This window comes from Dermochelys coriacea, chromosome 20 (genome assembly GCF_009764565.3).
Source record: "Dermochelys coriacea isolate rDerCor1 chromosome 20, rDerCor1.pri.v4, whole genome shotgun sequence".
Taxonomy (NCBI): domain Eukaryota; kingdom Metazoa; phylum Chordata; order Testudines; family Dermochelyidae; genus Dermochelys; species Dermochelys coriacea.
Window position 1 is genome coordinate 17674493 of NC_050087.2, and position 22386 is coordinate 17696878.

Below are 22386 nucleotides of genomic sequence, written 5' to 3' on the forward strand. Positions count from 1 at the left end.
CCAGGGTAATTAACACTTCCGGAGAGTGAGAACCCTTTCAAAATGGTACTCACTATCAAGCACTTCATTAATTGCAGGATTTATAAATATACCACGAGTGTAAATATCATTTACCACAATAGCTGCTTCCGGCTTTTGCTCCCATTCTCCACAGCTTCCCAGAGTGTAGCAAAGCAGCAGCTGAACTCACAGATGGAGAAGACACATGCTAAGACAGGCACCAGAACCCAGGAATAGCCTGCCCACCTGCCTGGCAGACTCCAAAGCACTCTGAGGCAAAAGCCTTGGCAGCATCTGTTCCAATCTGCCACAGAGCACTGCAGCTGGAGGTCACATGGATATAGATCCTCCCACGGGGACAGAGCCCAGAGACTTTATGTGCGTTAGGATAATCATCATCCCTAGCTCTTACATAGCACTGCTCATCAGTAGATCTTGAAGTACTTTACCAAGCATGTCAGTAACATGAACCCCATTTTACAAATGGGATACGAGGCCCAGAGAAGGGGAGTGACACACTCAAGGGTCACCCTGCAGGCTTGGGTCAGAGCTGGGAACAGAACCCCAGTCTCCGGAGTCCCAGTTTGGTGCTCTATCCACTAAGCCACACGGAGACAGAGGTCCCATGGTGCTGGACACTGCCTGGATCTTTATCACGACCCAGGGTGGGGACGGTATTCCTTAGAGCTGGGCAATGCCAGCATCTCACGTGTGAAGGAGGCAACCCTCCTTACCTCTGTCCAGGGCCAGGCATGCCAATCAGGTGCAAGATGAGGTGTTCACGTTAGGCTAGTGAGCAGGCTAGGAGTGAAGTGTCAGCGTGATCTCTTTTGCCACATCCCACATCCAGCTTTGGGGAGTTTTCCAGGCAGGAGAGGACATTGCCATGTTGGCAGCACACCGGCTTTGCCACCCCACTAGTAGGAAGGGGCTGGAGAGCCTCTAGCAGGTTCAATACCTTACTGGTACACTGTCTAACTGTATTGATTAACTCCTGAATAACCAGGTCGACACACTTCAGACAAGGCTCTTTCAGCTTCACCACCTGCTTTTTCACAATGGCCTCGAATGCCAAGTCTGGTGTGAAAAGCCCCGTCCTACAGGCATCCGCACGCAGGGATGAGGGAGGGCAGAGACATGGCAGAGAAAAAACAAAATGGGTGAACAGGTTTAAAGGCAACAGTCTGTGACCTGACGAGAGAGCAGCAGACCGACTCCCTCCCCAAGACAGACAGGCCTCGTTACCAACAGGACCTTCACTTGGGGGTGTGCAGCTGCAATGATCTCATGGAGTGGGGGTGGGTTAAGCCTCAAATCGAGCGCATGGTGCTGCTTTGTGACTTAGACGCACACAAAGCTGCTCTCTAGCACATGGGATCTGGAGTCACTGCCTAGTGCAGAGATACCTAAGGCTATTTTATTGTAGGTCACATCTACGCTGCAAGTGGATGGGCAACCCCATGCAGCATTTCAAGAGCAGAGCAGGCAATTCCGGAGTCAATATTCAGACAGAGGGAACACAAGTCAGAGCAGCCCAGGAAGGCAGACATGCTAAGAGGAGGCCTCTTTGGGACGATACACTCAGCCCTGTCAGCCCTAGGGTTCCCTAGTGCTCAGAGCTACATCCTCAGTGCAGCACGGGACAGTACGGGCTGAGTGTCTGGATTCATCCAAGTGCAGCTCCATCACTGAGCTCTGTCCATGCGGAATGCATCTTCTTTGACAGCATCCCTGAGCCAGACGTTCCCAAGCACAACGGTACAGCAATAACCTGGATCCCTTTTCCTTTAGCTGGAAGTTTAGATCTCAAAATACACACTCCCCACACACTATCTTCTGCCCATCTGGGAAGATGCACAAGGCAATGGAGGAATTCTTTTATCCTCTGATTTCAAGGGACAATAGGAAACAGATCTCTCTCCTTTACTAAACTCTGCCAGCAAGACTAACAGGGATAACATTTAGAGTTTGCTCTTGGTTCTCAAGAAGAGCCTTCTCCGTTAGTGGAGCCAGCACAACCCTACTCCAGAATCAGAGCATTAGATCAAATACTACACTGTCCAGACACATGGAAGAAAACCACATTGGCAATGTAACTGTTAACCCTCTAATTCTTTCTACCCATTTCCAATAACTAATTTTGGTTCTAAACACCTTTTGCTTCCACATGGCACACAAGCTGGCTGCAGCTGTTCAGAACTGACAGCTACATAGAGTTCATGGTACAAGTGTTTACCACAGAATAATGGCACAAACATGACTGAACTGCTCATAGGAAAACAAGATGCGTTATTGGCGCTAAAGATCTCCTGCTCTGATACTTGCCTTATGCCGTGGATGTTTTTAATTGCATAGCTAATTTCTCGCCTCAAGTCCTTTTCATCAAATTCCATCTAAAAAAGAAACAGTTATATTATACAGCAAGGCCCTTCTGGGGTGAAGCACAATCACAGCTCAGGCTTCAAACTGAAGGTGGTTCATTTTTAAACTGCTTTCTCGTACAGCCTCAAGAGGCAAACATACACTTACCTGTTTGTAGATGGAGATAGCATGCCATTGGCACTAAGTACTTCAGACCTGTAAAGAGACACTGCCCCCTCCCCCAAGGAGCTTGCCATGTAGGTAAGCAGTAGAAAGGCTGTGTGAATGAGCAGTGAATTACAGCACATCTTGTTATCATCCTGTGTGTGACAGAGGTGGGGGTACAACAGACTGCCCCCCCGTAAGACCTGATGTGTTTCTGCTTTATTATGGGGTGTCTGGAGTAGGTAGGTAGAACACCTTTCGGCTGCCCTACTTTATATGTCAGAGAGGAGGTTTTGCTTACCTAGAAGCATCAGCACCAACTGCTGCTCTGCCACACCCCAGGACAGTTGATCCCAACGACAACATCCCGTCCCTCAGTCTTCTCAAGATGAGGAGACAAGCTAGTCTGTGGGCATCTCACAGCTCTGCTCTGGCAAAAATTCTTATGCCATGCAGCAATGGATAAGTGGGAGTAGAGGGAGGTTCCTAACCAGCTCAGTGGTTTAGCTGAGCAGTAGATCAACCCAACACCAGGGAAGGATGGTTAACAGACACTTCTGCTGGCTGCTAAACAAGCAGGAAGCCTGAAGACTGGCATAGACATTGGAGACACTCCCCACAGCCATATGGCTGGCAACCAGCAACATTCTGCTTTGTGTGGAGAGAGAAATCAACACCACTGGACAGAAGTATTAAAACCAGGGTTAGCTTCACCTTCACCAGCTCGAAGGGGAATCTCTCGTGGAAGATGCGATTAATTCTGGCACCACCAGAGAGTTCTAGTGTGTCCACTTGATCTCCTGAGCCTTCAATCCGCTTCTCAAAGTCCACTCCAAACTGCTGGACCATCCTGCAAAGAACCAGCAGGAGTAACAGGCATTAGTCAAATACGGCAAAGGCTGTAACGGACCAGCCATTCAGGTTACGGCCACACTATAGTCAGCACCATGCTAGCCATAATCTCTATTTCATCTGGGCAGGGCCATTTGAGAATTCTCTTCTACTTCCATGAATCCTACAGTGAGAGGATTTCATCTCCCTTTTGCTACAATTGGGGAAAACAAAACCAATGGTCATTCACCTTCTTTTAGGTCCTAAGAACGTACATGCTTGTTCTCTGCTTTTATATAAGGCTTTTGACCAAGTGGATTATACAGGGGATCATTGTTGTAGGCACAACTAAACCAAGACAATGCCAGTTATTTGCCGGCAGAGCTCGTCTGCCAGGCATCATAGCTACAGATTTAATGAATCTTCCCAATGTTCCCATCAGCCTAGCATTGCAGGGTATTTAGTCTCGTGTCCATGCCAACTCTGAATGGCACTACCCTTTAAAGTTGGCATGTCCTGCCCCCACAGTGCCAATTTCTAATGCCAGTGCTGGGCATTGTGTATTTCCTTGGGATCAGCAACCAGCTGGGATTCATGCGCTTCAAGCAAAGAGCAAGTTAAATATGGACCCATGTTAAAATCAGGAAGTGTCAATTTCAGGCTAGACTCTCTCCCGCACTCATTAGTGAGGTTGGCCGAAATCCAGCGCCTGTCATGTCGAAAAGGGGTTGGAACAACATACTGTAGCAAGGCTTTGGTTTTCCGTGTGGGGTCATCAGGACGGAAGTTCTTGTATTCCTCCACTTCCTTCTCCAGGGAGAGCAGCTGACTCTGCAGCTTGCTACGCAGTGAGGGCAGGGTCTCACGGATGTGGTTGGTCAGTTGCTACAAGAGGATTGGAGAAGTGGTCAGTGCCGCTGGTCCCCCTACCTGCGCGAACTGCCCATCACTACAAGTGATGTTTGAGAATGGACAGGCAAGCCAGAGGCCAGAGCCAACACTGCACAACAGGAGACTTGAGGAAATGCTTGTCTATGGATCAGGTTTGAATGCTTTCACTGAATGGGCCACTCTATTAAGATCAGAAATAAGTTATAGTCCAGGTCTGCTTCTGTTCATTTAAAGAGACACTAATCAGTTTCAAAGACTTTAGGAGAGTCTCAGGCCTTGAACCAGCCCCATTCTGCAGCTTTACCAGTCAGATTTTTCAGTTGTAATGCATTTTGCCTTCTCTTGCTTTGTGAAAAAGACCCACATGAACAAGGAGAGCCGACTATATGGGGAAAATAACGAAACTGACCGCACACTGGTGGCCAACTGCGCCACTTAAGCCAAGTAGAAGAGAGATTTTTCCTCCATTCACTTGGCTACAAACATCTTTAGCATTGCTTAGAATTTACACTAGTAGCGCACAGGTGTTCAGACAAGTGTGATTTTCATTAGTCATTCTGCAGATGGGGAACCCAGGCTGGCCCAAGATCACACATGATGTTTTAAGTGGGTTGGGTACTGATCCAATCTAACTTCCCATCCCCTGTTCTAATCACTTGACAATGAACTTCCCACTTCAACTCAGAGCTGTTAGTTAACTGACCCTCCACCTAAGCAACTAAGTAGGGCCGACGCACTGACATTAACCTCAGGCTGGCCTACCTGGTTCAGGACTTTCTGTAAGTGAGGTGTGCCCATTCGATCTGCCATGTGCCTGTAGGCTGGGTGAGAAAGGAAGAACTTCCGCTCTGCGGCCAGCGCTGCTCTGATGTCCTTCTTGCCTTCTATATCCTTCTGGCTCCGGTTAACAACGCCAATGTAGCCTGTAACGGGACAATTCCACATGCTAGCTCTTTCTAGAGCATGACACGGCTTGCGTACCAGCCTTGAACTCCTGTGCTCCCTGCAAGGGACCCCGAGATTATTGATACAGTTACAAAGATGAACTTTATACTGCTTGCACAAAGGAGAATATCTCCAAGAAGGTAACTAGGGTCTTCTGCAGAGCACACCGCCTGTTGGCAGATACCATGCACAGCTGCTGCAAAGCAGAAGAGCTCTGGGACTTCTGTCTTCTATAAATAGTGACAGGTTTCAGAGTAGCAGCCGTGTTAGTCTGTATTCGCAAAAAGAAAAAGGAGTACTTGTGGCACCTTAGAGACTAACAAATTTATTAGAGCATAAGCTTTCGTGAGCTACAGCTCACTTCATCGGATGCATTTGGTGCATCCGATGAAGTGAGCCGTAGCTCACGAAAGCTTATGCTCTAATAAATTTGTTAGTCTCTAAGGTGCCACAAGTACTCCTTTTTCTTTTTATAAATAGTGGGAGAGAGGAAGGTGTGATGATCTCAGCAGAATGCTAATTGCATAAGGATGGTGGCATTCTACCTCTTCTTAAAGGAAGCAGTTTATTCTCCAGGATGTCTCTGGCATCGGTGCCCTCATCCATCAGGTCTAGTTTGGTGATCACACCAATTGTCCGTAGGCCTGAGAGAGAAAGTAGAAAGATCATTGGAGAAGCAGCTAATCAACATCACATCCCCCACCTTGCCAGATACATTGAGAGCAGCTGACTACATCTGTAGTTAGACAAGCAGAGACAGCAGTTCTCACTTTCGGTAAGCAGGAGTCATAACCCTCAAATCAGCCTGCAGCACTTAAGTTGCAGTTTCAATGTTCACAGCTGGCTTGTGTGGCGAGATGAGCTAGTTATTAACTCCATGACTGGACAGATTAGTGCATCAGCCTGAGTGACAAGAGTCACATAACTCATTAGGCAAGACCTCAGCGTGTCAAGTCACACCCTTCAGTGAAATCTGTCAGCCAAGCAAGCTAACAGGTCACCTTGTGAGTCTGCCTGGAGGAATATGGGAGATAAAGAACACACCTAGTGGAAGTCAGAGGACAGGAGGGTGGTAGGAAGAGTGTCACAAGTGGGGAATTTGTTAGCAAGAGACCCAGCTGGCCCAGCAACCACTGCCCTTGATGGGGACAGGAGAAGAGAGCCAGGATTTCCTTCCAAAGATTAGAGGACATCAAGATACCCTGTTCTAATAGCACATTCCACTTGGCAGAGCCAGCCGGGATTCCTCACAGTAGCGAAAGCTGCTCAACAGAACACATAGGAATCCCGATATTTCCCTCTCTTTGTTAAAGGATTCTGCAGCAGGTGGGTGCGTTTGTTTTACCTTGAGGATCTACTTCTTTAGCCATTTTAAGAGCATCCGAGTTTGCCAGATCCATGTTGGCTGGAGTCACTGCAAGAATCAGACTGCTTTCTCGGCTGATAAACTGCAAGATCATTTCCTTGATCTGGTACTCGATATCTTGGGGCTGGTCTCCCACCGGCACCTTGGTGATACCCGGTAGGTCGATCAACGTCAGATTCAGTACTGAGGAGAGAGGAAAGCAGAGAGCTCATGCTGTGTGAAGGGAAGCAGAACATTTTATCCCTGTAGTGTATGGGTAAGGAAGTGGCGTGCACAGAGGACCAGCTAGGATATTCTGTTTGTCCTCCACAGGTCATTGCAAAGCTTGCGGCGCAGAAACAGATCCTGATCTTTGGGGACCTTCAAACCTGCCTCTGCGATGCCGTTTCTTTTCTGATCGGAAGAATGGAAGTCTCACTCACCATGTGGTGAATATACCCTCAGGTTGATGGGAACAGGAGAGATTCCTTTATTGGTTCCTGTGACCCGGTCTGTCTCTGCTTCGATCTCCTGCCGAACCTCATCAAAATCTGTGAACTTTTTGGATTTGCAGTGCAAAAACTCAGCATATTCTGGAAGAGAGATAACCCCCCAAGGTTTGTAACGAAACACACTGGTTTGCAACTAGCCTTCCTTTACCAGCAAGTTTCAGAGTAGCAGCCGTGTTAGTCTGTATTCGCAAAAAGAAAAGGAGTACTTGTGGCACCTTAGAGACTAACACATTTATCCGAGCATAAGCTTTCGTGAGCTACAGCTCACTTCATCAGATGCATCCGATGAAGTGAGCTGTAGCTCACGAAAGCTTATGCTCTAATAAATGTGTTAGTCTCTAAGGTGCCACAAGTACTCCTTTTCTTTTTTACCAGCAAGAGGGCTGAGTTCAGTTCAGTGTAAACAGACCCAGGCCCCAGCAGAATTGCTGCTTACACCAAGCCTGAATGTGGCCCTTGCTCTTTGAAACTCAGCAATGCAGCATCAGCTCTATGGGAGCCCCCTGAGCTACGCGCCAGAGAAGAGATGCTGGTGCAGAAAGCAGGCATGAAGTCATACTACACTTTGTGAGCATTATGGGGATTCAGAGCTGGGAGTAGGAAGACAGGACAGTCTAATGCAGGAGTCGGGCCAATCAGGAGAAGGCATCAATGTTCACTAAAGACTGATTCAAAGCCCCACCACATCCACCCACCCCCAGACGTGACACTTCCTCTTAGAAGCACCACACTTGCGAGTGTACAAAAGTGATGAGAGTTGCCTCTCTCGGTACTGTGGAACAGAACAATGGCCATACTGGGTCAGACCAAAGGTCCATCCAGCCCAGTGTCCTGTCTTCTGACAGTAGCCAGGTGCCCCAGAGGGAATGAACAGAACAGGGAATCATCAAGTGATCCATCCCGTCGCTCATTCCCAGCTTCTGGTAAGTAGAAGCTAGGGCCACCATCCCTGAAGAAATACTTCCTTTTGTTTGTTTTAAACCTGCTGCCTATTAATTTCATTTGGTGACCCCTAGTTCCTACGTTATTTATGTTATTTACTCCTCCTCATAACACTTCCTTATTTACTTTCTCCACACCAGTCGTGATTTTACAGAGGTTTTTCGTAACACCAGGAAGTGACAGAGTTCTCTCTCTAGCACATCATTTCCAGTGCTCTTCCAACGGCTAACAGAGGGGGGAGCACATCCTCCTAGACCTTAGCTCACTGCTACAGCCAACCTGCATCTGCCTTCCTATTTGCTACAAGCACCTTGCCTTCAAATTCAGCTAAGCCTTTGGTGTAAGGACCCTGTAGGTTTATGCAGCACAGAGCACAACTGAAATGCTTGTTCCTGATTAGGATCTCTGGGTGCTTCCACAACAGGTTGCCTTGGGGAAGAAGAAATGGAGGTTGAGCTGTTTCTCCTTTTAGAGGTCCAGGAGCCCACACAGCAGAGGTTAGGGCACAGAGAAGTAGCTTTCCAAGGAGGACATGGGCCTGAGTTGTTTTGTTCCTCCAGCCAGCCAGCCAGGTCTTAGATCGAGGCCCTTTTGTGCTGCACAGAGTGAAACAGTCCTTGCCCCAAAGAGCTGACAATCTAAATTGATGAGGGGTAGGAGGAGAAACTCAGGCACAGAGAAGGGAAGCAATTTTCTCAAGGTCACCCAGCATGTCAGTGGCAGAGCCAGGAATAGAACCCAGGTGTCCTAGTGCTGCGCACAGAGTACACTTGAAGAGGGGGTGAACTACCATTTCGCTTTCAAAGGGAACTCTCAGACTGTTCCCCTGCAGAGCTTAAACACCAATAATAAACCTCTCTTCCCAAACCAAGGCTGAGAGTCCACCTGCCTTTAAGATTACAGGTACAGCTCAGGACCTGCTTACCCTTTTAGCTCATTAAGAAGCTATGTTGCTGCTGGCCATAAACCATGGTAACTGAAGGACAATACAGATTTCTTTCATTATATTAACACAACACCTCTTACAGTGGAGACCGCATTAGCCATGCAAACTCCTGCTAGCCCTCCACAGACTCCGTTCTGCTGTACATTAGAGTTGCACAGCTCTAGTCAAGGCCGTTATAGAAACAAAGCCACCCTTGAACTGAGATGATCCCTAGTGTCCATAAGCTACGTTGCTCTTGTGCCCTTCACATCAGAGTACCCAAAGCTTGTCTACGCTTGCCAATTAATTTGGATTAAAGGTAAGTGGTGTGAATGTGAAGTGCAAGAGCTGTTCCTGGATAGCTCCATGTGTAGACACGCCCACCGTGCTTTGTAGGTGGCCCTCTCTAGCCCACTAAAGGGGTAGAACAAGGAAGGCCTATTCTGTGGCAAGTGGAGCAGAGCCAGAGCTTCAAGCTGGCCAAATAGTCACGCTGTGAAAGCCAGCAAGCAACCCAAGGTGAGGCCCTCCCTTCCCCAGAGGTCACCCAGTTGTGTGGGTGCTGTTAATCCAGGATTAAACCAGTCTAGCAGTCTCCTCTGGCTAGGGCGGAAGGAGTGAGACAATGGAAGGCAGCAGGCTCTACAGGTTAAGGTTCCACCAGCCAAGATTTTTCTTGCAGCCTCTGTGCTATTAGCAGCGGCTCTGATGTGGACATGAAGTGACGCTTTCCTTTCCGGAGGGGAAACAGCCCATAGGTGAGATGCTGGCACAAACTTGACATTGGTTCCGGCACTAGTGCTAGCTGGTGAACCTAGGCATCAATGCCCGTGTTTGTTTGCAGAAAGACTGTTTGCCTTTCATTCTCTGCCCATCATTTTAAACACTTTATTGCTGGGTTTTCGAGCCCTGAAGAAAGGTCCAAATCTAACCTGCCAAGACACTCACTGGCTGCATCTAAATGGCTCCTGTGGACTGGGAGGAAACAAATTGCAACATTCTAGGCACAGGTTCTTATCAGCTTGTCGCTGAGGTGTTGTGAATGCCAGGTGAGAGTCACAGCATGACCACGAGAGAGCCCTTAGGGCCACCAAGCCATGAAGGAGCAGAGACAGCGGCATGTTTAGCCCACATGACTTGCTCCCATTCAGGGATCTATCAGTATTGCAGGTGTCACTGCCCATCAGCCCTGTTTGGATCTGTGCTGACAAAAGTTCTACATTAATTTCACTTCCAGTGAGGAGCAGCAGGTTAGTGCTGTCCATTCTTTAAACACTAATCCTAGACATCGCTGGGAGGGAGGTGGGTGTCCTCCCAGAGGGGAAACTGAGGCACAGAAGTGTGTGTGTCTGTCTCTCTCTCACACACACACACACCCCAGCAGCTCTGCCTCTGGTGTGTGGGTGTGTGTATGGTTGGGAGGTAGGATGGGGGGAAAACAGACACTGACTCAGATTTTCTTACAATCCAAGTATAGGGTCGTAGGGACCATTGTGATCTAGTCTGACCTCCCGTCTAACACGGGCCAGAGAACTTGTAAGATAAACGTTTAGACTCCCCCGACTCACACTTCGAGTGCCACTGAGACGAAATACACAGCATCGAGACAAGACCATCCCGCTCTGTGGCCCCCTCCCCGTGGCACAATCTAGGTTAGCAGTGCAAGGAAGGAGGGGCTCTGTTCTCCCCTCCCCCTAGGCACTAATGAATTTCAATAGTTGGACCAAGGAAAACAAAGTCAGACAGACTGAGCCTCGCCTGCGATCCCGTGGGTCGCGCTGAGGCAGCTTCCCATCACTGCTGTGAAGAGCCTATTCAGCGAATGAGGCCAAGGGATTTGCAGGCTGGAACCTCTGGGAGAGCAGTCATGCTATCTGGAAGGCCTGATGTCAGGGGCTCTCTCATGATACTGATGCCCCTAACTGGCATATTTGGTAATAGTATTATGGCATTACCTGGGAGCCCTCCTCATGGCCCAGGATCCCACTGGGCTAGGCAACTGCACAAATACAGGCCATGCCACAAAGGAGTGGAGGTTCTATCAAATGCAAGCTCATGTGACTCTTTGCCTGCATTGCTACCCTCGGTGACAGAGAAGCAGGAATCGAGCTGGTAGAAAGTTTGAAAGCAGCTCTGACCTCACTGGCATTTCCCAGAAACAGGTTGTTTTTTACATGAGGGCAATAAAGTTAGGAAAAGGGTTTATCACTAGCCCTTGTCACCTGCCTTCAGGGCCATGAGAGCAGGCAGGCAGGCTCTGGCCCCCCAAAATAGCTGGCTGGTTGTGAGGCACATTTCAAAGCCCACGTGAAGTACTGAGTCCTCAGGAACTCCTTGTCTAATCTTAATTTGCTCCGTGGCTTGCACCCATCCAGTCCCAGAGCAGTCTTCATCCAGTCAGAGGAAAACAAGAGGGAACAACAGAGTTGTTGATTTGGAATTTAATAGCCTGTAAGTATTGACAAGAGCAGCATGACTCCTGGAAAGTGCAAATGCCTCCACACTCAGCAAGTGCTGCACTTCAAGCAGAACTCTCTAGTTATCACTTGCACGGAGCATTACATTGCAATCTAGCAGAAAACGCAGCAAGATTTGACTGCAGCTGAAAATCACTTCCCCTCCTTTATCTATCAGCCAAGACCTGCTACTCAGGTTTCACTTTCTCCTGCAGCCAACCGCCAAACTGTTAGACCAGGGGTAGGCAACCTATGGCATGCGTGCCAAAGGCAGCCTGTGAGCTGATTTTCAGTGGCACCTTAGAGACTAAAATTTATTTGAGCATAAGCTTTCGTGAGCTACAGCTCAGTTCATCGGATGCGTTCAGTGGATTGAACGCATCCAATGAAGTGAGCTGAAGCTCACGAAAGCTTATGCTCAAATAAATTTTAGTCTAAGGTGCCACAAGTACTCTTTTCTTTTTGCGAATGCAGACTAACACGGCTGCAACTCTGAAACCTGATTTTCAGTGGCACTCACACAGCCCAGGTCTGGCCACCGGTCCAGGAGGCTCTGCATTTTAATTTAAATTTTAAATGAAGCTTCTTAAACATTTTAAAAACCTTATTTAATTTACATACAACAATAGTTTAGTTATATATTCTAGACTTATAGAAAGACTTTCTAAAAATGATAAAATGTATTACTGGCACGCAAAACCTTAAATTAGAGTGAATAAACGAAGACTTGGCACACCACTTTCTGAAAGGTTGCTGACCCGTGTTAGAAAAAGAAGCCTGGACTTGGGTCTTGGGAGATGAAGAGCTTGGAGGCTCACCTTCACCAGTGAGCAATTTTATTGCGGAGACAGCATTGAAGTATTAACCCAGCCACATTCCTCCAACCTTGGGGATGCCTTCGAACCAGTGGTTGGCTTGAAATAGCTGAACTGAACTATGCCGGCTGCACCAAAAGCAGCTGCTGCCTATATGCATGCAAGGCAGTGAGCAAATCAACCAGAGAACCCTGGCCTTATTTAAAACACCTGTGCAAGTTTTCTCAGTGCTAGCAACGGTGCCTGTGCTAAGTTCTAGATCATTGGTTCTCAACCAGAGATCCGGAGCCCACAGGGGCCACAAGCAGGTTTTGGGGGGTCCTTCAAGCATGACTGGTGTTCGACTCACTAGGGCCCAGGGCAGAAATCCAAAGCCCCGCCACCCAAGACTGCAGCCCAGGGCCCCGAGCCCTGCCACGTGGGGCTGAAGCCAAAGCCTGAGCAACATAGCTTTGTGGGGGCCCAGGCAACTGTCCTGCTTGCTACCCCACAATGCTGGTCCTGGCTTTTGTGTGCAGAAAAACAGCTGGGCTGTGGAGTTTTTAATAGCATGGTGGGGAGGGCCTCAGAAAGAAAACGGTTGAGAACCCCTGCCCTAGATGAGAGTTTAGGGCCCCAATCCAAAGCTCACTGATGTCAATGGAAAGAGAGAGTCTTCCATTGATTTTAATGGGCATTCAGCCCGACAGCACAGTTGCTCCATTGGTAGCACAAAAAGCCATGCATCATAGCAACACCAACTACTCCTACTTGCCTACACTCCTCTGGAAACAAGGCCAAGACTCGGCTGGAAACAAATCCTCCACACTCCAGAGGTCCCTGAAGTTGGTCCTGTGCAACAGATTCCTCCCCAAGCCAGCTGAGACTGACTCACTTGCTGCCTGGCCCCTGCCCTACCCTTCCCGTTGCTCTTGCTCCTCCTCCGGCCTTTGTTTCGCTTCCCAGGCCAAGAGACACCTGGTCGCATCCCCCTCCTGGGTCTCAGGTTAAGAGGGGCAGCCATAGCATTCATGCAGGCAGCTGGAACAGCCCCCGCAAAAGTCACACATGCTTATTCCCACCACCTAGACATTGGTGCAATACACAGAGAAACTGAGGCACACACAATGAGGAGTCCTTGTGGCACCTTAGAGACTAACAAATTTATCTGGGCATAAGCTTTCGTGGGCTAAAACCCACTTCATCAGATGCATCCACTCCATCCATGGCTGTGGACTGTTGTTTTTGCTAATACAGACTACTAACACAACTACCACTCTGAAACCTGAGGCACACACAGCATTAATTGAAAACAATAAGACTCACATACAACAAGGGAAAATCCCCACTTCTTCACACATACCAATGAGCACAGTTTGAATGAAATTTTGCTAACTCTTCATGTATTTTGGACACCAGATATTAGGATTGTTGCTCTATGAATCCCATGAAGATGCAGTCACATTTGGGGCATTGGTTTCAGTCAATGCTCCAAAGAGAGAAGTCTGCCAAGCTGCAGTAGCTTTCCATAACATTTAACAACGTGCTTGCTTACTGGGCTGGCGATAACCACATCATCTGCAGATCAATACAAATAGACCCTTAGTAGCTACTGCTCCCTACCTGTTGTCAGGGGTGGCAATGCAAGAGTTAACTGCTGGTGGTCTATTCCACCACTTCCCTCTGAGATCTGAAGGAAAATACTCTCTCCAAAAGAATTAGCCCATCTTGTATTCAATACAGAATTCCAACCTGACAACACTGCCCCATGGTCCTTTGCCATCCACTATCATGCATGGCTGTAGACTGTTGTAACTGCACTTCTCCAAACCCAAGAGGTAAAGAGGCCCACCCACCCCTCCTGGAAAAAGGACAAAGCGAATCATCATGCATATTTCATTCAAAGTAACCGTAACAAGAGAAATCTTCCCTGAGATCAGATTCGCTGGCATTTTAAGCATGTGCTCAGGTTAGAGTTGGGGCTTGTTTTTAGCCTTTTCACATTTATCATGATCAGTATCTGGGGCAGAGAGCCATGATCCAATACCAAGATCTGTTTCTACTGCTTCCGTCACTCGCACAGTAACAAGTAACTGTTAGAGTGGCAGGAGAAAAAACATAGGCCAGTTTTATAAGCAAGTTTGTTTCGTGAAGAGTTAAAGTTATGCAAAAAATCACATCCTCTCACACCAGGAGAATGGGGTTGTCCCTGAGCTTTGGGATCACTAAATGCTCAGGATCATGTAAGAAAAGCTATGAAGTGTCCCAGTGCCTCAGGTTTTTTTGTTTGTTTGTTTTAAAAAAAGCACTGCCATCACAATCTGGTGGAGTAAATTAAACCCCCTCTAAAGTGCAACTCTAGTAAAGCAGCAACTCCCTGACCTTATCACTGGGAGAATAGGAATGGCTTTGTTTTAACTGGTTTCAGAGTAGCAGCCGTGTTAGTCTGTATTCGCAAAAAGAAAAGGAGTACCGGTGGCACCTTAGAGACTAACAAATAGAGAATGTGTGGCACAAGCTGTCAGCATAGTCTGTGTGGTATGTAGATTGTAATGGATTTTTTACCTTCAGTCCTTTCGGTATGTTAGTCTCTAAGGTGCCACCGGTACTCCTTTTCTTTTTGTTTTAACTGACCACGTCACAGTATCAGCAGGGAGCTCAGTCTGACAGCTCCATTTGGTCTTTTACATGGAAAAAGATCAATTTGCTCAACTCTCTCTGCTCTGAAGAATAGCGGCACGAATATCAGTGACTGCTGCATGACCCAGGAGGGACTGAGGCCAGGGACAGAGAGGAAAATGAAAACAAGGAAAAGGAAACTTTCTGGTAATGTTAATGCCTGGGACGTGGTCAGTGCTAGGACCCCTGCCCAGACCAGAAGTTCTCAAAACCTTTAGGGCTACAGCTGGTTTTCAGACATTACGTATTTCTGAGATTTTTAGGCTAGAAGAGACCATTATGACAACCTACCGCACTATAAGAGGCCAGAGTCTTGTGTTTGTGAAGGACTGGATTTGTTTAAAACAAATCAGAATAAGTGCATATGGACTAAGCGATACTGCTTAACTTGCAGTGTAAACTGACAGAATAATGCAGAAGTTATTTGCCATAGAGTTTCCACCCGTGATCTATGCCTGTGGTAAACGTTCTTGATCAGCAGCATGCTGAAATGACAGTACTAATGCCAAATTACACAAGACAAGCCTCCTAGTTCATTTGCCACTTACAAGGCAGCTTTCGTCTCCTGAGTGCACGTTTTCGTCCCAGCAGTTTAAAAAAAAAAAATCTTGTCCCACAAGCCTTAAGAAAGCCAGAGCTGTTCCCTACATAGGCATAAACTTAAGTGGCAAGACTACAAGGGTTTCAAACACAGACAGACGTTCACACAGATTTGCACTTTCTCTGATCTGCTGTGAATATTGAAAGAAGCATTTGCCAAGGGTACTAGACTTGTTACCCAAATGGAAAAGCAAACTTCAAACATCCCCAAACCCATATCCATAAGGAAACAGCTGTTTTTTTGATTTATGGAGCAACAAGCTGTTCTGCCCTGCACTGTACCTGTTTTTGAGAAGATTAGCTGAAGAATAAGAGGACGTCGGGTGACGATTCCAGACCCACGGGGAAGAAAGTCTCTGTAAGGAAATAAGAGATGGAGTTACTCACAAGGCTAAACAAATAAGGCATTCAGATACTACAGTGAGCAGTAGCATACTAGCACCTTATTATTTGTATAATGGTAACACCTAGAGACTCCATTGCGATAAACCTCGTACATGCTCCGGGCCCGGGTGAGCATGCAAATGACTGATCTGTAAAATGGAGGCGATTAGGAAATTGAGGTACAACAGAAGACAGACACTGGGGATCTGTGGCAGAACCCAGCGCCCCAGCCACAAGACCATCCTTCCATTCAGTTTTTAACTTTAGTCTCTCATGGTTACAGTTCTGAGAGAGGAAAACAGGAAAGAGGCTGGACCCTCATTACAGGAATGAGTTTCTCATTCTCCTGACTACCAGGATACAACTTCTCCTGAGGCCTCTGGAGGGGGAGGATGCTGCAACTTTTATGCTACAGCAGAGCTGGTGTAGATAGAAGGAGCTGTATTTAAATGCACATCATGCTATGGTACAGGGGTCGGCAACCTTTCAGAAGTGGTGTGCAGAGTCTTCATTCATTCACTTTAATTTAAGGTTTTGCATGCCAGGAATACATTTTAACATTTTTTAGAAGGTCTCTCTCTATAAGTCTATATATTATATAACTAAACTATTGTCGTATGTAAAGTAAACAAGGTTTTCAAAATGTTTAAGAAGCTTTATTTAAAATTAAATTAAAATGCTGATCTTACGCTGCTGGCCCGCTCAGCCCGCTGCCAGCCTGGGGTTCCGTTCACCTAGGCCGGCAGCAGGCTGAGCGGGGCCTGCGGCCAGTACCCTGGCTGGCAAGGGGCCGGCAGCCTTGTCCTTCTCCTTGGTTCTAGCCCATTCTCTTCCTCTCTCTGCACTGAGCTGAGGGTGGGAGTGCACCGAGCACAGGGCTGGGAGTTGGGATGTAGTGTCTGGCCAGGAGCTAGAATGAGGGAGGGGGGCTCAGGGTTGGGGCAGGAGGTTTGGGAGTGGAGTGCTCATCTGGGCAGCTCCCATTTGGTGCAAGGGGTGCAGGTGGGAATGTGGGGGGGTTGCAAGAGTCAGGGCAAGAGGTGTGGGGGGCTGGAGTAAGGGCTGGGGTCATGGGGAGGGGTGCAGGGATCAGAGCAGAAGGTGTGGGCTGGGGTCATGGGGGTGCTCCCAGCCCCCTGCCCTGAGGGGCTCACAGCAGGGGGCTGGAGGGGATATAGCCTTATTCCACCCCTTCCCCAGCGAGCGCTGAGCTCTGCTTCTCCCCATCTCTCACAAGGTCCATCAGCTGATTGGTGGCAGGGAGGGAGAGGAGGAGGGGCAGGAACCCAGCATGGTGGGGTAAGGGGAACAGCCAGCAGGACCAAGCTTCTTCAGGCTGTAGGGGGAGGGGGAGGCAGGGCGCGGAGAAGAGCGGGCTGGATTTTTAATGGCACGCTGCTGCCTGCCAGGGTCCCGGCCTGGGTTCAGCAGCAGGCTGAGTGGGGCCGGTGGCTGGGACCCGGCAGGCAGCAGCATGCCATTAACCATCAGCTCACGTGCCATAGGTTGCCGATCCCTGCTCTAGTATCTGGAGAGACAAGAAGCACACACTGTGAAACAGAGGGAGGGACAGCCCCCATGTCTTCAGGTTCTCCTTTGCCTTACAGCTTGTAAGCGGCTGATATCAAGGTTCACAGCAGAAGGGTCTGGTTTTCCAGTCCTCAATATTTCAATAATGATCAGAGATCGCAGGGTTGTTAAAAAGTGTGCGTTCATCATGGCGAGCTCAAAAACAGACAGTTTAATGGGGAAAGACGCTCAGTCATTTTCTTTTTATTCTTGGAAGCCACCCAGGCATAAGTGTTTCGAGTCATTTCCCAGAAGGGCTGGATTTCTGATCAACTGCAGAAGAAGACAAAGAACTGGCAACGCTCCTTGGACACAGACAGAAGTCTTGGAGCGAGTCACCCCCACCCCTTTCTATTGGGGAGAAACTCAAGTGTACTGAGCCATTGTGAGAGGCCTACATGTTGGACTCTTCTGCCTGGAAATCATGCTCCTCCACATCCCTGGCATGCTGTTTTGTTAGAGACAATTACTGAAGACTGAATGGCTACAGCTCTTCTCTACAACAGCACTGAAAACAAGAGTTAGAAAGAGCTGCTAGGCAGGAGTGAGGGGCACGTAATGCAGATTTTCTGAGCAGTTCTTTTGTCTAGCATTCATGGCTTCACTTGCTTTGAAATGGGAGAGGGAAACACTCCCTAGGAAAGACTGCACTGAGAGCTTTCCCATTTGTTTCAACCAGACAGAGTCATCTGGACTTCTCCAAATCCCCCTGCAGTGGGAAGTTTTTGGCCTTCCTACTCCTATAGCTTCCACTATCGCTGTGATGCTCTGCAGCTGTGCCATTTGCGCTCTCAGATAAGGGGTAAGATGAGCACATCACCAGTGTGAAGAAGACTGCTAGGCATCTCTACTATTTTGCCCTTTATTTAGCTATTACACCCGAGTGAAATTTGTGTACAGTTGTGTTAATTTTGCATACTAGACGTGCAAATTGGAAAGCCTGGCACACTGGGTGCCCTACACTGGGTGCCCTCGGAGCCCAGGGTTAACAGGCTATGGCACAGTTTTCCGCTCAAATCTGTTTCAGGCTGCCTGCAGACTCAAGATGACAGTGAGACACCACTTCACATTCGCAAGGTTAGCTTCCAACACGTGAAGCTTGCGTTGTGCAGAATCTGACCATTGTGGGAGGCAATATGGGCCAGCTCAGGCCCAGCTGGGCTGTGCTGCAGTGCCTCACAGCTTGGTAGCAAACTGTGGTCTTGAAGCTTGCCACACAGAGCGCGCTGCACGGAGAGAGCTGTGCTACACCCAGCTCAAGCACAGAGTAGCTGAACTGGGGTAGAGCCGAGAAAACGAGCTGTCCGAGCAAGTCCAACGAACTCTTTGCACCAAGAATGTGGAATAAACATCTTCCCATGAGACTGGAAATACAGATTCTGTGGACATAACATCCGCTCCTGCAATAGCAGCGGATGGAAACCAGCAGGAAGACCAAGTGTTTAGCCTGTCTTGGAGGTCTGCTCTCCTTGGTTTATTTTCCCTTGTGCTTTGCTTTTCTCTAGTGCCACCTTCCAGCCATAACCCTCAGAATAACCCAAGATATGGAAGTCTCACACCAGTCCTTGCATGCCATTTGGAACATGATCACTGTTCTCTGGCTCCCGACATGGGCCTGTACTCCAAGCAGCCACACACCCCTCCACAAATCAGCAACTAGTTTCCTGCCACTAACTTCTACTCCAGCCCCATCTACTCCCATCTTACGGGAGGACTCAGACAATTAGGGTTGGAAGAGACCTCACGTCACCTAGTCCAACCCCCTGCTCGAAGCAGGGCCAACACCAACTAAATCATCCCAGCCAGGGCTTTGTCAAGCCAGGCCTTAAAAACCTCTAAGGATGGAGGTTCCACCACCTCCCTAGGTAACACATTCCAGTGCTTCACCACCCTCATGAAATAGTTTTTCCTAATATCCAACCTAGACCAACTTGAGACAATTGCTCCTTGTTCTATCATCTGCCACCACTGAGAACAGCCTAGCTCCATCCTCTTTGGAACCCCGCTTCAGGTAGTAGAAGGCTGCTATCAAATCCCCCCTCAAACTTCTCTTCTGCAGACTAAACAAACCCAGTTCCCCCAGCCTCTCCTCCTAAGTCATGTGCCCCAGCCCCCTGATCATTTTTGTTGCCCTCCACTGGATTCTCTCCAATTTGTCCACATCCTTTCTGTAGTGGGGGGACCCCAAAAACTGGACGCAATACTCCAGATGTGGCCTGACCAGTGCTGAATAGAGGGGAATAAGCACTTCCCTCGATCTGCTGGCAATGGTCCTACTAATGCAGCCCAATATGCCATTAGGTTCTTGGCAACAAGAGCACGCTGGTTTCAGAGTAGAGGCCGTGTTATGACATCACCATCTGGACCCATGGAAAAGAAGCCCTTGAGGAGTTCCACCATGATTTCAACAATTTCCATCCCACCATCAACCTCAGCCTGGACCAATCCACACAAGAGATCCACTTCCTGGACACTACAGTGCTAATAAGCGATGGTCACAAACACCACCCTATATCGGAAACCTACTGACCGCTATTCCTACCTACATGCCTCTAGCTTTCATCCAGATCATACCACACGATCCACTGTCTACAGCCAAGCTCTATGATATAACCGCATTTGCTCCAACCCCTCAGATAGAGAAACACCTGCAAGATCTCTATCATGCATTCCTACAACTACAATACCCACCTGCTGAAGTGAAGAAACAGATTGACAGAGCCAGAAGAGTACCCAGAAGTCACCTACTACAGGACAGGCCCAACAAAGAAAATAACAGAACGCCACGAGCCATCACCTTCAGCCCCCAACTAAAACCTCTCCAACGCATCATCAAGGATCTACAACCTATCCTGAAGGACGACCCATCACTCTCACAGATCTTGGGAGACAGGCCAGGCCTTGCTTACAGACAGCCCCCCAACCTGAAGCAAATATTCACCAGCAACCACACACCACACAACAGAACCACTAACCCAGGAACCTATCCTTGCAACAAAGCCCGTTGCCAACTCTGTCCACATATCTATTCAGGGGACACCATCATAGGGCCTAATCACATCAGCCACACTATCAGAGACTCGTTCACCTGCGCATCTACCAATGTGATATATGCCATCATGTGCCAGCAATGCCCCTCTGCCATGTACATTGGTCAAACTGGACAGTCTCTACGTAAAAGAATAAATGGACACAAATCAGACATCAAGAATTATAACATTCAAAAACCAATTAGAGAACACTTCAATCTCTCCGGTCACTCGATTACAGACCTGAGGGTGGCTATCCTTCAACAAAAAAGCTTCAAAAACAGACTCCAAGGAGAGACTGCTGAATTGGAATTAATTTGCAAACTGGATACAATTAACTTAGGCTTGAATAGAGACTGGGAATGGATGAGTCATTACACAAAGTAAAACTATTTCCCCCATGTTATTTCTCCCCCCCACCCCACTGTTCCTCAGATGTTCTTGTTAACTGCTGGAAATAGCCTACCTTGCTTGTCACCATGAAAGGTTTTCCTCCCTCCTCCCCACCCCACTGCTGGTGATGGCTCATCTTAAGTGATCACTCTCCTTACAGTGTGTATGATAAACCCATTGTTTCATGTTCTCTGTGTGTGTATATAAATCTCCCCTCTGTATTTTCCACCAAATGCATCCGATGAAGTGAGCTGTAGCTCACGAAAGCTTATGCTCAAATAAATTTTAGTCTCTAAGGTGCCACAAGTACTCCTTTTCTTTTTAAGAGCATGCTGCTGACTCATATCCAGCTTCTCATCTACTGTAATCCCCAGGTCCTTTTTTGCAGAACTGCTGCTTAGCCAGTCTATCCCCAGCTTATAGTGGTACATGGGATTCTTCTGTCCTAAATGCAGGACTCTGCACTTGTCCTTACTGAACCTCATCAGATTTCTTTTGGCCCAATCCTCCAATTTGTCTAAGTCATTCTGGACCCTATCCCTACCCTACCCTACCGTATCTACCTCTTCCCCCAGCTTTGTGTCATCTGCGAACTTGCTGAGGGTGCAATCCATCCCATCATCCAGATCATTAATAAATATATTAAACAAAACCTGCCCCTGGGGCACTCCGCTTGATACCGGCTGCTAACTAGACATCGAGCCGTTGATCACTACCAATTGAGCCCAACGATCTAATCAGCTTTCATCCAATCCATACTTTTTTTTTTTTTTAAACTTGCTGGCAAGAATACTGTGGGAGACTATTTCAAAAGCTTTGCTAAAGTCAAGATATATCATGTCCACTGCTTTCCCCATATCCACAGAGCCAGTTATCTCATCATAGAAGGCAATCAGATTGGTCAGGCATGACTTACCCTTGGTGAATCCATGCTGACTGTTCCTGATCACCTTCCTCTCCAAGTGCTTCAAAATGGTTTCGCTGAGGACCTGCTCCTTGATTTTTCCAGGGACTGAGGTGAGGCTGACCAGTCTGTACGTCCCCGGGTTCTCCTTCTTCCCTTTTTTAAATATGGGCACTATATTTGCCTTTTTCCAATCATCCGGGACCTCCCCCGATCACCAAGACTTTTCAAAGATAGCAGCCAATGGCTCTGCAATCACATCAGCCAATTCCCTCAGCACCCTTGGATGCATTAGATCTGGACCCATGGACTTGTGCATATCCAGCTTTTCTAAAAAGTCCTTAACCTGTTCTTTCACCCCTGAGGGCTGTTCACCTCCCTCCCCATACTGTGTTGCCCATGACAGCAGCATGGGAGCTGACCTTGTCTGTGAAGACAGAGGCAAAAAAAAGCATTGAGTACTCCTAAAGCAGTCGAAGTCGGCTTTTCTGAAGTCCAGGGTCCATATTTTGCTACTCTCCTTTCTTCCTTTTGTGAGGATCCTGAACTCCACCATCTCATGGTCACTGCTGGAGACCTGATCTGTTTATTAAAACCCATCTTAAAACATGGGTGATAAAATAAGACCATAAAAAGAAAAGGAGTACTTGTGGCACCTTAG

At 47.9% G+C, this 22386-nt stretch overlaps 1 protein-coding gene across 17 annotated transcripts in view; it reads right to left on the reverse strand.

Moving 5' to 3' along the window:
- DNM2 (dynamin 2) overlaps window positions 1-22386 on the reverse strand; it is a 65078-nt gene that overhangs the window by 32584 nt on the left and 10108 nt on the right. For 12 of the 17 annotated variants that reach the window (XM_043506340.1, XM_043506338.1, XM_043506339.1 and 9 more), the window contains exons 2-10: window positions 15729-15802; window positions 6982-7131; window positions 6539-6742; window positions 5739-5837; window positions 5011-5171; window positions 4100-4242; window positions 3241-3376; window positions 2326-2393; window positions 959-1097 (exon numbers count right to left, since the gene is read on the reverse strand). In XM_043506340.1, coding sequence (XP_043362275.1) covers window positions 959-1097; window positions 2326-2393; window positions 3241-3376; window positions 4100-4242; window positions 5011-5171; window positions 5739-5837; window positions 6539-6742; window positions 6982-7131; window positions 15729-15802 — 1174 coding nt within the window. The remainder of the gene's footprint in view (window positions 1-958; window positions 1098-2325; window positions 2394-3240; window positions 3377-4099; window positions 4243-5010; window positions 5172-5738; window positions 5838-6538; window positions 6743-6981; window positions 7132-15728; window positions 15803-22386) is intronic. The other 5 variants (XM_038379306.2, XM_038379303.2, XM_038379301.2 and 2 more) reach the window with 1 other exon arrangement.